This window comes from Podarcis bocagei (genome assembly GCF_964188305.1).
Source record: "Podarcis bocagei genome assembly, chromosome: 16".
Lineage (NCBI taxonomy): Eukaryota > Metazoa > Chordata > Lepidosauria > Squamata > Lacertidae > Podarcis > Podarcis bocagei.
This window is the reverse complement of record NC_138142.1, coordinates 40,854,724-40,870,425: the sequence shown is the minus strand read 5'-3', so window position 1 is coordinate 40,870,425 and position 15,702 is coordinate 40,854,724. Positions and strand designations below refer to the sequence as shown.

Below are 15,702 nucleotides of genomic sequence, written 5' to 3'. Positions count from 1 at the left end.
TCTCCCCTCCGCCCCTTGCTTCAAAAGAGGGGACAGAGCGGCGCTTCCCCTCTGCCCCCGGACGGTCTCCATAGGAACGCATTGATTGATTTTCAATGCATTCCTATGGGAAACCGTGCTTCACAAGACGAAAAACTCGCAAGAAGAAAAAACTTGCGGAACGAATTAATTTCGTCTTGCGAGGCACCACTGTATTATCATTTTATTATTTACTGCATTTAAATCTACTAAATCTCACCACCGCACCACCCCATTCTGGCATCTGACAGTCGGGGAAAAGGGAACAGGTTAAATCTCATTCTCCTAGTGTATCTTTATCAAGTTAACCAAATGATCTGTTTGCTGGTTCCTATATGGTAATACCAGACTGCAGGTTGTTGGAAATTGTCGCTTTGTGGGTGTGGGTGTGCGGGTGAAATGGAACCCATGAAGTAACACCCGCCCCCATTTATTTATTTATTTCTATTAATTTAATTAAAGGAGATCTCAATTGAGGAGATGGAGAATAGTTGGGGAATAGAAGGTACAATGGAACAGGAAAGTGGTATTTGGAATAAAACTAATTGGTTATAGAAAAGACAAATTTCCTCTCTGCTAAAGGAAAAAGAAGTTAAAAAATGTAGTAAAAGAATTATTACACCCTTTGAAGAATTAGTGAAAGAATATAGGACAGATAGGGCCAAAATAGATTCAAAATTGTATAAGGTGTTAATAAACAAGGGGAAATCACTAAAGGGAAGTTTGAAAGAATACTGGAAGTTAGATACTCAGGAACAGGCTTTAGATGAAGAATCATTTGGCAACCACCCTTTGTCGCGACCTCTAGGATAACCCAGGAACAGGGGTTGAAGCTGGTACAAAATGGTATTACGCATCTGTAAGGTTATACCATATTACAAAATCTGGAAGTAAGAATTGCTGGAGGAAATGTGGAGTGATGGAAATGTGGAGTGGTGGGATTGTCCGTTAGTTAATGAATTTTGGAAACAGATTGGTATAGAAATATTGGGAATTGTGGGAAGGAATGTGGAAATATCTAAATTAATGGTTCTTATTACCCTGAGTAGTACCGAGTTAAAAACAAAAGAGGAATGTAAATGGGTAAAATTGATGGTAATTGCAGTCCAGAATCAGAGGGAGGAGAGGAGGGAGGCCAGAGGTGAGTGTTTGGTGAAGAGTCATGGGTGTCTCTCCCTCCGGCTGCGACAAGCTCCCCTCTCTCCTGGTCTCCCAGGACCAGGAGAGGCATGCAGAGAGAGGAGCAAAGGCAGACATGCCGGCAGCGTCTCAGATTGCTTTGGGAAAATTCTGGCAAGGCGGGCACCTTCAGTCTCAGCAACTGCTTCGTGGGGGCAAGACCTGCCAGAGACGAGTTGCTGTGCTCCCTGTGCTGGGCCCGGGGGTAACCCGCGAAACACGGTCCATATCTGCAGGTTCCGCTGGGAGTCAGTCCGACAGGGCCAAGGCAGGACACCAGGCAAGGACAGGTACAGGATCTAGCATACAGCAACGTTGCTCCCGCAACCTAGGGCAGGGTCCGACAGCCTTTTATCTTTGTCAGGGTAACGGCTGGTCCCGATCCCCCGGCGACTCACCTCCCTGTCTCGCCCGAAGACGAGCACTCCTCCTGCGAGTACTCAGGTCTCTCCTTCTCTCAGACCTCAGTCTCTGCGGCTCGGGAGACGTCGGTGTGTTACTAGACCCAGAGGCCGCCTCAGCCTCTCCTGACCCAACTGGTAGTGGAGCAGCTGTAAGTGATGGCCCAGCTAGAGGCAACGAGGGAATCCCCGCATCTGGAGTCAGGGCAGGATCAGGCCCCTGACTCGGCCCAGCTGGTGCTTGTTGCAGGGGAGCCTGTGCAGACTGTGACTCTTCAGGATCAGGCCCCAGGCTTGGTTCAGATGATGCCTGAGGCAAAGGATCCGGTGCGGACTGAGACCCCTCTGGTTCCGAGCCCGAGTCCCAGGCCATCACACTTCCTAGGCCTGAGCCTCCGGTGCCGATCCTGTTTTGCTAATCAAGAGTTACTTTTTTCGCTCTATAAGACGCACCAGACCATAAGACGCACCTAGTTTTGGGAGGAGGAAAACAAGAAAGAAAATATTCTGAATCTCAGAAGCCAGAACAGCAAGAGGGATCGCTGCGCAGCGAAAGCAGTGATCCCTCTTGCTGTTCTGGCTTCTGGGATAGCTGCGCAGCCTGCATTCGCTCCATAAGACGCACACACATTTCCCCTTACTTTTTAGGAGGGAAAAAGTGAGTCTTATGGAGCAAAAAATACAGTAACTCCAGCTTGCTCAGTGTGATTTATTGCTGCCTTGCTCCTGCCCTGTCTGCCCCTTCAGCTTCTCTTGATTGCACCCTTTCTCTCTCCAGCTCCAAGTTCAGCCGGAAGGTGCAGTTTGTGGACAGCCTGGAGGAACTAGGCCACCTGATCCCTTTGGAGCAGGTCCACATCCCGGACTGCGTCCACCGGTGAGTACCTGGTCCTCCCACTCCCTCCGTCCCCACCTGAGTCCCTGAGGAGGCAGCGGAAAAAGGGGGCGGCTTGTTCCTTCAGCAGGTGGTTACATCACCACCATGCCTAAAAGCGAACTTGGGTGGGTGAGCAGCAAGGGGATAAAAGAGCGTAAGATTGGCTGGAGGCCCACGTAGTCCAGCGTCCTGTGGCCAGACGCCCCTAAGGACCTAGGAATCGAGATAGACTGCCTCTGGACCTGGAGGTTCCATAAGAATGCAAGGGGAGCTCTGCAGATGGATCAGGACAAAGCAGGGACTTTCTACTCCAGAATCTTGCTCTCTTAGTGGACAAATGCCCAAAGAACCTAGGAATCGAGATAGACTGCCTCTGGACCTGGAGGCTCCATCAGAATGCAAGAGGAGCTCTGCACATGGATCAGGACATAGGAGGGCCTTTCTGTTGGGATGCTTCCAAGGAAACGGGGGCAATTTGCAAGCCCCAAGCTGGCTCCAGCTGGGCGATCTCCGGTCCTTGGCTCAGCATGAAACAGCGACCTGCAGCTTCAGAAGCCTTCAGAAGCTGGAGTAGGCTGTAATCAGCAGAGTAAATAACACTGCGCAAACAGAAGTGGCAGGAGACGGCTGTGAGAGCATATTTACAGGCAGTTTATTCCGCGTGTATCAGGACAAAGGAAAAACATGTCTTCTCCCTTTCGGGTCCAAGAGCAAGCAGCAAAAGCAATAGCTATACATACAAACGGAAGTTCCCAGCAAGCTGCGCTGGAGCGTAAACAGACATGCGACATACAACAATCCACACATCTGTGTTAAGGTGGAACGGAACACCAATATCCTCCATATCAATACTCCAGAATCTTGCTCTTAGTGGAAAATGCCCCAAAGAACCAAGGGATCCAGATAGACTGCCTCTGGAGCTGGAGGTTCCATAAGGATGCTGGATCACGCCCATCTATTCCAGCATCCTTTTCCCACATTGGCCAAGCACACACCTGTGCGAAACAACCACCATGAATTTGCCCTATCCTCTTTCGAAGCCCTCTAGGTTTGAGGGCCTAGCTGCCTCCTGCAGGAGCGAGTTCCATAGATTAACTCCGCACTGCATGAAATCCTTAAAAGACAACAACACCACAGACAAACCTGTCTTGCATCTCCTAACGCTCAGCTCTGTTGGTTGTCAGAAAAACTGAGGGATGGAATGGAGTGTTCTGCTAAAGGGAAGCCCTCCCTGCTGCGGCATTCTGTTGCAGCTCCAGCGCCCCCTTTCTGCAGGGAAATCTGACCCCTATCCCCGAAATGCCCAGTCCCACAATGCAATTATGGGGTTACTGAGGGGTGGGCCTAAGGGAGGAAGAGAAATGATATATATCCTTAAGCTGTGTATACACCATGCATTCAAGCGCATGAATTCCCGCAAGCGATACTGGGAACTGTGTACCCCTCTCTGCACAACAGCACCCTGAACAGACTACAGTTCCCGGAATTATTTGGGGGAAACGATGTGGCGTTCCCAAAGCAAAGGAAGGATTGGACTCTGATTCATAGCTGTCAATTTACAGATTTGAAAATAAGGGACCAGCAGCCTCGCAAATAAGGGATCAGCAGCCAAAATAAGGGATTTTGCTTAGCTTATACAGGAATCCGCCACTGATGGAGCCAGGCTGCTTTGGCTGTGACTGACTGTGTTTTGCAGGGGGTTGGACTACATGATCCTAAGGGTCTACAACTCCCACCAAAGAAGAGGGGCAGACAAAACTGATGAACGACGTCGAGATGGCAAAGCTTCCAGGCAGAATTAGAAACCAGGAAGAGGACCTCTTTAATAAAGAATGGGGAAAGTTTATAATTTATTTGAAAAGCTGTTGTAAAGAGTTACATACATTGGTAGGATTGACAGAAAACTTGTAGTAAAAATTTGAAGTATGGATGGACAAATGATTTATAAAAATAGAGTTATGAAAGGGATGCAGAGGGGGAAATCACTACATTAAGATGCTGCACTGGTCGGAGGGGATGCTAAGCAGCACGTTGGGGCTGCCGTCATCCTGGTGCGAGGAGTTCCATTGGCCCTTCCCCGCCCGAGAGAGAGGGAGGGAGGGAGACAGACTCTTGCCGAGGCTGCCCGCGAGCCCGGCATGAGGCGCTTGCGGCAGCGCCGCGGCCGCTGAAGCACCCCCTTCTGCGTCCCTCCCCATTCCCTCCTCTTCCTCCTCCCTCAGGCCACCTCCTCAGTCACCGCCGCCGCTGCCGCCTCCGGCTTCCCCTGGCAGCGCGGCGGAAGTCTCGCAAGAGAAGGGCTGCCTGCCCGCCCATCGCCACCCGTCTCCCCACGATGCGCCCTGAGGGGGGAAAGGGAGAGACGGGGACGCGGCAGACCGTGCACGCTCTCTCGCACGGCGGAGGACCCCCAGCCGCTGCTTCCCTCCTGAGCATGAAACCCGGGAAATTTAAGGGGCATCATCAATAAGGGACAGCAGTGGGACACGGCGCTGGGATAAGGGAGTTTCCCGCCAAATAAGGGACGGTTGACAGCTATGCTCTGATTAATAAAATACATACAGAGGCTTAAGCAGCAAGACTCTGGGAGGAGTGCCAGTAATATTCCTCTCCACCCCTCGGCCCAGGTCGTTTTATTCACAAAAGAACTTTTTACACAGGGCTCGTAAGAACCAATCAGATTTCCTCTGAACATTTCAAAAAAACAAACCCACATGGGACAAAGTCAGATCAGAAGAAATTCCTTTAACTACAAAGACTACTCTGAGCATGCATACATCTCTGGGAGTAAATAAAGCAGGAATAAAAAGGAGGAATGCATTCAGCAACCCTGGAGGTCATCAACAAGCAATAAACACGGGAGGAAGGATGGCAAGGAGATAGGTATCTTTATCACCTTCATGTGAAACTATTTCCAGGCGCTAAGATTAACAAAACCAAGGAAGGGTACATCAAAGAAACTGAACTGCCTACTATCTTTATGTACTGAGGGTGCCGGATGAAGCAACTGGCCTGTGTTTCAGAATGCTTATACGTGCCTGTCAGGTGTAGAGAAATCAGAGATGCTTGTGGGGTTTGATCAGAAATTATTGTCAATGAATTAAACCCAGCCAACACAATGCTTTCATCGCAGACACAATGGCTTGATGCATATTTTATAATTCCTCGTGGTAATCCCATCTGATCACTACAAAGTGAAATGCTTTAAATGTGTGCGGTGTTTTTGCAGTGCGCGCGATGCGTTTGCAACCTTGTTCAGTTTAATATTTGAATGTCTGACAGCCCTTTCTGTTCCCTTTCCCTCCATCTTTTCCAGGCTAGAGCAAACCAAGGTCAGTTCCCGGAGCTAACAAGACGTGAAGCTGGCTGCATTACTTAGCACCTTACGACAGTGTTTTATTTTTATTTTTTTAAGTATCAAATGCTGACAAGCACACACACTCACAGGTGCCTCCTTCCTTCCCTCTCTGTCTCTAAGACCCTCTTAGAAACTGCGACCTGATCCTGCTTCTTAAACATTCCCCCAATAATAATAATAATAATAATAATAATTTATTTATACCCTGCCCATCTGGCTGGGCTTCCCCAGCCACTCTGGGTGGCTTCCAACAAAATATTAAAATACCGTAATACATCAAACATTTCTTTAAAGAGGTTAAAAGAAAATGAAACTTACGAGAGTTTTGTTCCGCACCTGAATTCGAAAAGGAGACATTCTGGGTACTGCAGGGTCTAACTCTGTGCAGGAATGACATTGAATGCAGCCCAGTGTCTCTGAGCACGTACAGAGTGCAAAGCTGGAACCAAGCATTCAACCTAAAGTTCTGTTCAGGAAAGCTTTGGGTCGACGATCGGCTCTCGGCTTGCTGCTGAGGTCATTCCTATTTAATGCCAATTTTTGTTTAATTCTTATAAGAGGCTGAAACGGCTGGAAACTTTTGCTCGCTAAACGAATCGCCGGTGGCTTTTCTGAGCTGCCGGCTACTCGCTTTCAGTAAGCGTATCTGGGGGAAAGAATGAGGAGAGACAGTTTTGGAATGGAATGTATTTTGTGGCTGGATGGCCCAAAACAAGAGAGAGAAGTGGGGGGGGGGTTGGGGGGTTGGGGGGGTGAAGGGTTCACAAAAACATGCTGCTTGGTTTGGGGGACTCAGATGAACCGACCCGACCTTGCTGACTCTCCTGGGCATAACTTGTACATTTGTAAATAAACTGATATGAACAAAAGCCCCCAATGGGACGCTGAGTTTTTAGTGCTCCTCCTCCAGAATGAAAAAGCTACCTCCAAAATTTTGTATTGATCAGGTTGACAGGAAATGAATTGTGCATTCCAGGAATAAAATACTGGGTGTGGAAAACCTGGCATTAATTTCTTTTCTTTATGTAAAGCTATGCATGAATAATCGCAACATATATGTTAAGTTTCCTTCCCACTCGGAAATGTAAACCACGTGAACGGCAGCTCATTTACAGTATCTGTTTTTAAAATTTGTTTTTAAATTTATTTCACCTTTCCTCGAAGGAGGAAATGTTTGTCCCTGCCTCTGTTACTGACCCTCACAACGACCCTGTGAGGTCGGTTAGGCTGAGAGACAGTGATTGGTGCAAGATCCATAAATCATATCTATCTATCTACAGTGGTACCTCGGGTTAAGTACTTAATTCGTTCCGGAGGTCCGTTCTTAACCTGAAGCTGTTCTTAACCTGAAGCACCACTTTAGCTAATGGGGCCTCCTGCTGTGCCGCCAGAGCACGATTTCTGTTCTCATCCTGAAGCAAAGTTCTTAACCCGAGGTAATATTTCTGGGTTAGCGGAGTCTGTAACCTGAAGCGGATGTAACCTAAGGTATGACTCTATCTATCTATCTATCTATCTATCTATCTATCTATCTATCTATCTATCATCTGTCTATCTATCTATCAGTCTATCTCTTCACACGCATTAGGGGCTGCTGCCCAGTTTACAATACTTGCCAACCTGCTCTACCCGCACCCCCTCCAGCTGCCCCCTGCCCCCTTGCCCACCCTCTCTCTGCAGCCCAACCTCCCAGCCAAGAAACCTGTTGATGATGGAATTACGTACACCTCAGAAATACCTAATGGACAAATGCAGTGAAGATGATTGGGACAGTGACACTGCGTCCTCACATGAACTGGAAAATGAACTGGAGGATGAACTGCAGGAAATGGAAGATGGACTGGAAGTAGATAACAGTACCACCGAGCACAAGTAAACTTGTAAAACAAAACTATGGCTTCTTGTTGTTGTTTAGTCGTGTCTGCCTCTTTGTGACCCCCTGGACTAGAGCATGCCAGGCTCTCCTGTCTTCCACTGCCTCCTGCAGTTTGGTCAAACTCATGCTGGTCTCTTCGAGAACACTGTCCCACCATCTCGTCCTCTGTCGTCCCCTTCTCCTTGCGCCCTCCATCTTTCCCAACATCAGGGTCTTTTCCAGGGAGTCTTCTCTTCTCATGAGGTGGCCAAAGTCTTGGAGCCTCAGCTTCAGGATCTGTCCTTCCAGTGACCACTCAGGGCTGATTTCCTTCAGAATGGAGAGGTTTGATCTTCTTGCAGTCCATGGGACTCTCAAGAGTCTCCTCCAGCACCATAATTCAAAGCATCAATTCTTTGGCGATCAGCCTTCCTTATGGTCCAGCTCTCACTTCCATACATCACTACTGGGAAAACCAGAGCTTTAACTATACGGACCTTTGTTGGCAAGGTGATGTCTCTACTTTTTAAGATGCTGTCTAGGCTTGTCATTGCTTTTCTCCCAAGAAGCAGGCGTCTTTTAATTTCGTGACTGCTGTCACCATCTGCAGTGATCATGGAGTCCAAGAAAGTAAAATCTCTCACTGCCTCCATCCAGAGTTTTGAGGCTACATTGCACTTGCGTGACGACAGCCTTACGATTTTATGTATATAGGAAGATACACTCTCTCACACGTGTAATGTGAGAGTGTTCTTTACCCTGAGACTTGAGGGATGCTTTTAGGACACATGTTATTTCTTTTATGATTGTACGAATTTTTAAACAGATTTTCATCATGTGTCTTGACGCTGTAACCCCCCCCCCCGGGACCGTAGGGTGGAGGGTCAGCAATAAATAAGCAAATCAGTGAATGAATGAATGAACCCAATATTTGAAAGAACTTGGTTGTGCCTCTTAATTTGCTCCAATATCGCTCCCTGGTCCTGAATGGGGTAACTGTGCCCCTGAAGGACCAGGTGCGCAGCCTGGGAGTCATTTTGGACTCACAGCTGTCCATGGAGGCACAGGTCAGTTTTGTGTCCAGGGCAGCTGTCCACCAGCTCCATCTGGTACGCAGGATGAGACCCTTCCTGCCCACAGACTGCCTCACCAGAGTGGTGCATGCTGTAGTTATCTCTCGCTTGAACTACTGAACTACTTGAACTACTGCAATGCGCTCTACGTGGGGCTACCTTTGAAGGTGACCCGAAAACTACAAATAATCCAGAATGCGGCAGCTAGACTGGTAACTGGGAGCGGCCGCTGAGACCACATAACACCTGTCTTGAGAGACCTACATTGGCTCCCAGTACGTTTCCGAGCACAATTCAAAGTGTTGGTGCTGACCTTGAAAGCCCTAAACGGCCTCGGTCCAGTATACCTGAAGGAGCGTCTCCACCTCCATCGTTCTGCCCGGACACTGAGGTCCAGCGTCAAGGGCCTTCTGGCGGTTCCCTCGCTGCAAGAAGCTAAGTTACAGGGAACCAGGCAGAGGGCCTTCTTGGTGGTGGCACCCGCCCTGTGGAACGCCCTCCCACCAGATGTCAAAGAGAAAAATAACTACCAAACTTTTAGAAGACATCTGAAGGCAGCCCTGTTTAGGGAAGCTTTTAATGTTTAATAGGTTATTGGATTTTAATATTCCGTTGGAAGCCGCCCAGAGTGGCTGGAGAAACCCAGCCAGATGGGCGGGGTATAAGTAATAAATTATTATTATTATTATTATTATTATTATTATTATTATTATTAGCCTTCAATCCCACCCCATTTTCATAAATCCCGCCTCCTTTCCCTCCCCAGAGTTCCGCCCTTCCTTTGTTCTCCCCCAGAGTTCTGAGCATGTTGCCTAGCAAGGCCCCGCCCCCAACGATAGCCTGGCCACACCCCCTCCCTCCCCTTCCCATCTCGACCAGACCAAGACCTCCCAGCTCTGTCCCTGCCTGAGCTCGTAACCCGCAGTCCCCCTCCATGGCCCTAGGGGGCGCAACTTTGGTGCTGATGCTCTGCCTGTGGGGCTGGCTGGCGCCCGGGCCAGGCCTGGGCGAGGAAATGGAAGACATGACCCAGATGGGGGCGCCGCCGCACCTGGTGGCCCTGATCCCCGAGGCCGCGAGGGCGACGGTGGCGGCGGGCTACACTAACAGCAACGAGAACCAGACGACCACGGAAGCGCCGCTGGTGTCAGTCTCCATCACGTTCAGCGCGGGGACCTCGCAGGAGAAGGAGACTGTCCTCGTCGTGGGCGACACCCGCTACGCCTGGCAGGAGTGGAGCGAGTGGCACTGCAACTGCGCCGCGGGGAGCATGTCCCGGGTGCGAGACATCACCTACTCGCAGCCCGGCGTCCACCTGGACCCGGCGGAGTACGACATCCTGCGCTTTGAGAGGGAGGTGTGCAACTACCAGGCCTGCCAGTGCAAGCAGGGCCAGTGCAACTCCTCGACGCTGGCGTGTGACCGGGGGCCAATGCACATGTGCGCACTGCAAGACATCAAGCAGGACAAGGAGCACAAGAGGAAGGACTTCTGGACCCAGGTCCACGAGGGACTCAGGGACCTCTGGAAGAGCATCAAGGACGCCTTCCCGCCGGAGCAGGTGGGGGCAGACAGGCGGGGGGGGGGCCGAGGTGCCGCATAATGCGCTCCCCGTTTTGTTTATTCATTCAGAGCATTGGTGCACCCCTGCTCTTTGGCCCAAAGCCCCCCCCCAGAGTGGCTTGCGTACAATCTGTTAAAACGAGACGGCCCCCCACGCTGGCGTCCAATCTGGAAAACAATAGCAACACGACACGCAAGGAAAAAGGAATGGGGAGGGAGGAGGAAAACTCAATTTTCTCAACCAGCTCCTATGAGTTAGGGCTGATGCAGGCGCACTCGCTGGTTGGGAAAGGCTATTGGTGGCTATGCTCTGTGATGAGCCGCGGAAGGGGAAAGCGGCTGTAGCGCTCAGGTCTTGCCTGAGTGCTTCCCAGAAGAGGGACCGAGTTGGCCGTTGGGGGAACAAGGATGCTGGACTAGAAGGGGCCCTCTTGGCCAGACCCAGCAGGCTCTCCTGATGTTCTTATGTCGGGTGGTGGGCTTTCTTCTCCGTGGGTGCAAGGGAAAATAGGCATATAAAAGAAGGACTGCCTGGATGCCAAGATCCAGGTTTGGGGCAAAGCAGAGATTTAAAACCATAACATGCAGCAAATAAAAGCATGGAAATATGCCCTTCTGAGTTCCTTCCAAAGTCCCCCTCTTCCCCTAGCATAGAAAAAAAAGACCATGTGTTTAGTAAGGTAAAAATTGGTTTACTTACAAACTCTTCCAAGGTCAGGTTCATGTGTTTTTCCACACATCGGTCAGAAAACACAGGCAGAAAAATGTGGCTTAGTTACAGTAGTGGAAGTTCCTAAATTATTAGTGCAGGAACTCAAGCGGCTTGTAAGAGCCTGAGCTTGGAGCAACCAGCTCAGACATCTTTACACACCAAGCTTCTCAGGGAAACTGGAGGAGAACCAAGTCTTGATTATCTAGCTCCTCCCAAAGTGAGCTAAGCCTGGCTGGACAGCTTACTCTATGGCCTTAACCCCTTCATGCATTAATTCAACTTAAAGGTAAAGGTAAAGGGACCCCTGACCATTAGGTCCAGTCGTGGCTGACTCTGGGGTTGCGGTGCTCATCTCGCTTTACTGGCCGAGGGAGCCGGCGTACAGCTTCCGGGTCAAGTGGCCAGCATGACTAAGCCGCTTCTGGCAAACCAGAGCAGTGCACGGAAACGCCATTTACCTTCCCACTGGAGCAGTACCTATTTATCTACTTGCACTTTTGTGCTTTCAAATTGCTAGGTTGGCAGGAGCAGGGACCGAGCAACGGGAGCTCACCCCGTCGCGGGGATTCGAACCGCCGACCTTCTGATCGGCAAGTTCTAGGCTCTGTGGTTTAACCCACAGCGCCACCCACGTCCCTAATTCAACTTAAGCATGTTGGTTATTTGAGGTTGCTTATCCCCACAGGGAACCCTTCCTCTGATCCCCACAGCTGTGGAGACCTGTTGTTTCGAGTCGTGAGAGAGGGGCCCTGTGCGGCTGCTCTCTGCACGTGCTCAGAAGAATGCTTCCCGTCAGAATTACACCGCTTGCTTGGGGAGTGGATTCTTTTTAATTTAAAGCAAGGTGTTTTCCCCACACCTCCTACTTGCCTGTCTCCTTCCCCACAACCAACCCAGGGGGTAGCTCTGCCTCCCATTGGCTCTGGGCACACCTTCTGCCAATATCCTGCCTTTCAGCTCACTAGTAATCACTAGAATTGCGCAAGGAAACACCACCTCGCCCTTTCTTTAGGCAGATAAATGTTTTGGGCCGGCACTGAAAAAATTCCTGGCTAAGTTCGGAACAAAGAGGTTCAGCCTAGCTCCCAAAAGCTTGACCCAGCAGGGCTCTTCCGATGTTCTCATGGAGCCTCCAGGTCTCCAAGCAGTCTATCTTAGTTCCTAGGTTCAGGTGACGTTGTATCACAGTTCTCCGTGGACCCGGCCAACGTGGTCAAAAGTGCATAAGATCACGAGAGTCTGCTAGATCAAGCCAGAGGAGGCGTATCTAGTCTAGCATCTTGTTCTCACAGTGGCCAACCAGACATCTCAATGGGAAACCAATAATAATAATAATAATAATAATAATAATAATAATAATAATAATAATAATTTATTATTTGTACCCCACCCATCTGACTGGGTTTCCCCAGCCACTCTGGCCGGCTTCCAACAAAGATTAAAAATACATTAAAATGTCATGCATTAAAAACTTCCCTGAACAGGGCTGCCTTCAGATGTATTCTAAATGTCAGGTGGTGGTTTATCTCTTTGACATCTGGTGGCAGGGTGTTCCACAGGGCAGGTGCCACCACCGAGAAGGCCCTCTGCCTGGTTCCCTGTAACTAGGCTTCTCGCAATGAGGGAACCGCCAGAAGGCCCTCAGAGCTGGACCTCAGTGTCCGGGCAGAACGATGGGGGTGGAGACGCTCCTTCAGATATACAGGAACGAGGCCGTTTAGGGCTTTAAAGGTCAGCACCAACACTTTGAATTGTGCTTGGAAAAGTACTGGGAGCCAATGTAGGTCTTTCAGGACCGGTGTTATGTGATCTCGGCGGCCTCTCCCAGTCACCAGTCTAGCTGCCGCATTCTGGATTAATTGCAGTTTCCGGGTCTCCTTCAAAGGTAGCCCCACGTGGAGCGCATTGCAGTAGTCCAAGCGAGAGATAACTAGAGCATGCGTCACTCTGGCAAGACAGTCCGGGTCACCTTCAAAGAGCAGACCCAAGCTCGGGAGCAACTCCTCCCCTTCCTGAAGTATACCTGATGGAGCGTCTCCACCCCCATCGCTCAGCCCGGACACTGAGGTCCAGCTCCGAGGGCCTTCTGGCGGTTCCCTCATTGCGAGAAGTGAGGTTACAGGGAACCAGGCAGAGGGCCTTCTCGGTGGTGGCGCCCTCCCTGTGGAACGCCCTCCCACCAGATGTCAAAGAGAAGAACAACTACCTGACTTTTAGAAGACATTTGAAGGTAGCCCTGTTTAGGGAAGCTTTTAATGTTTGATGTATTACAGTATTTTAATATTTTGTTGGAAGCCGCCCAGAGTGGCTGGGGAAACCCACCCAGATGGGTGGGGTATAAATAAATTATTATTATTATTATTATTATTATTATTATTATTATTATTATTATTATTCCTGCTGGTGTTCAGAAGCATCACATACCGTGGAGTATGGCCATTGTGGCTTTGTAGTCACTCACAACCTTCTCCTCCTTCATGAATCTGCCCACTCCTCTTTTAAAGCCATCCAAATTGCTGCTCGTCCCTGCCTCTTGTGGCAGGGAGTTCCACATTCTAACTATGCTCTGAAGAATTCCTTCCTTTTACCTGTTCTGAATCTTCCAAGGTTTACCTTCCTCGGATGCCCCTGAATTCCAGCATGATGCGAGAGGGAGAAAACCTTTCCCCTCTCCGAACTTTCCATGCCACCTACCGTTTAATAACCTCTTCTGGAGGGTCACATCTGACCCGCCTTGCCTCTAGTGTTGCTCAAACAGCTGTCAGAGTTGTTTGACCCACCCAGCAATATCTTGAGGAGCTCGTCGATTCCCACGAATGTGTGCGGCATGTGTTTCCCCTCTTATATTTTAATTCTCTTTGCTTTTCCGTTTCACACTTCAGGAACCGAAGCCGAAGCGCCAACAGTGAAGGCCAAGCAGCCATGGCGATCTTTGAGCATCGGCCCTGAGCAGGGCCTTCTAGGAAATGTGGCGCTTGGGATCTCGCTCTTCTTCTACCCAAAAGCAAACACCCTTGATTTGCCAGAACTGCTTTCGAATTGGCAACAAAGCGAGCCGGGAAAACAGGAAGGGTGAAGGAGGTTGCACCATGGACTGATGCAGCACCCTAAATATTCTTTGTTGGAAAGAAAGGGGTTTTGATTATTCTTTTGGGGGTCTCCTCTGCCTTCCTATGAAGCCCCCCCCCCCCTGCTGCTGAGAGCAGCTGAATAAAAAACGCTGATTCCTGAGTAGGTTTCCGTTTTCTATTACTCTCTGGTTTAGAGAGACTGGGGCACGGACAGGTGACTTGTGGACAGGTGATATTGATGGCCTTACAACGCCCATCATCCTCATTCCTGACCAATAGGCACACTGAATGCTGAGGCCACGATGGGAGGTAGGAATCCTAAAGTGTCTGGGGAGGAGGGCACAGATATCCCCCCAGTACAGGATTGTATCTACAGTGGTACCTCAGGTCAAGTACTTAATTCGTTCCGGAGGTCCGTTCTTAACCTGAAACTGTTCTTAACCTGAAGCACCACTTTAGCTAATGGGGCCTCCTGCTGCTGCCGAAGCACAATTTCTGTTCTTATCCTGAGGCAAAGTTCTTAACCTGAAACACTATTTCTGGGTTAGCGGAGTCTGTAACCTGAAGCGTATGTAACCCGAGGTACCACTGTATGTATTTTGAAAAAAAGTTGTTTGTCTCCTTGCTACGCATCCCAAGCTCTCTTAAGATAAGGTAAAGGGACCCCTGACCATTAGGTGCAGTCGCGGATGACTCTGGGGTTGCGGCGCTCATCTCGCTCTATTGGCCGAGGGAGCCGGCGTACAGCTTCCGGGTCATGTGGCCAGCAGGACTAAGCCGCTTCTGGCGAACCAGAGCAGCGCACGGAAACGCCGTTTACCTTCCCGCCGGAGCGGTACCTGTTTATCTGCTTGCACTTTGATGTGCTTTCGAACTGCTAGGTTGGCAGGAGCAGGGACCGAGCAACGGGAGCTCACCCCGTTGTGGGGATTCGAACCGCCGACCTTCTGATCGTCAAGTCCTAGGCTCTGTGGTTTAATCCACAGCGCCACCCGTGTCCCTTCTCTTAAGATATTGTAATCAATTTTGCACGGCCGTTCCCGAGATAAAGGCTTGCACCGTCCTTTTAGAGCAGGTGATTTCCTGCAAAGGATCCTGGGAACTATAGTTCCTTGCTCACTGAACTACCATTCCCATTGTTGACAGGCAACAGCTCCCAGAATTCAATGGGGGTGTGTGTGTCCCATGCTATAAAGGCACATTGGGTTTGCTTTGGATCTACACTGCGGATCTGCCTGTAAATGTTTGGATGAAGTCTGAACCTTTCCAAACTGTACAGATTTTTAAGGAGAACTTCCTGAGTTTCCAGGTCCAGAAGTTGGGGAGATGATCTGTTCTGGACACCCCTGGAAAGTGCAGACTCGTAGCCTGGGGGTGCTCCTGGACCCAACATAGTTACGGGAGGCCCCTTTCGGACATAGGTGACTGGACCTCCGCACTCCATGCCCTGGTGAACTTCAGGCTGGACTGCTGCAATGCACTTTTTGTGGTGCTGCCCTTGAAGACGGCACAGGAAGTCCAACTGGTTCAAAAGATAGCAGCCAGATTACTGCCTGGGGTTCTGCTGAGTGCTTGCATAACCTCTTTTCTGTAAG

The 15,702-nt window shown here is 49.9% G+C and overlaps 2 protein-coding genes and 1 long non-coding RNA gene across 4 annotated transcripts in view; 2 read left to right on the top strand and 1 right to left on the bottom strand.

The window, feature by feature from the left end:
- Positions 1-6,559, top strand: part of BNIPL (BCL2 interacting protein like) — a 28,078-nt gene extending 21,519 nt beyond the window's left edge. For both annotated transcript variants that reach the window (XM_081173759.1, XM_081173760.1), the window contains exons 9-10: positions 2,377-2,475; positions 5,792-6,559. In XM_081173759.1, the coding sequence (XP_081029885.1) occupies positions 2,377-2,475; positions 5,792-5,825 (133 nt within the window). In that variant the 3' untranslated portion in view covers positions 5,826-6,559. The remainder of the gene's footprint in view (positions 1-2,376; positions 2,476-5,791) is intronic.
- The window catches only part of LOC308575305, a 110,702-nt gene that overhangs the window by 65,209 nt on the left and 29,791 nt on the right, over positions 1-15,702 (bottom strand). The gene's annotated exons all lie outside the window — the stretch shown is intronic.
- Positions 9,606-14,267, top strand: LOC308575233 (uncharacterized protein). The gene is made up of 2 exons (XM_081173875.1): positions 9,606-10,322; positions 13,919-14,267. Exons 1-2 carry the CDS (start codon positions 9,696-9,698, stop codon positions 13,943-13,945), a joined length of 654 nt encoding a protein of 217 aa, XP_081030001.1. The 5' UTR covers positions 9,606-9,695; the 3' UTR covers positions 13,946-14,267.

Excerpts from the sequence above, each read along its gene's own strand:
- LOC308575233 (XM_081173875.1), top strand. The coding sequence starts at position 9,696 with ATGGCCCTAGGGGGCGCAACTTTGGTGCTGATGCTCTGCCTGTGGGGC. Across the intron at positions 10,323-13,918 it reads ACGCCTTCCCGCCGGAGCAG|GAACCGAAGCCGAAGCGCCA; the intron begins GTGGGGGCAGAC and ends TTCACACTTCAG.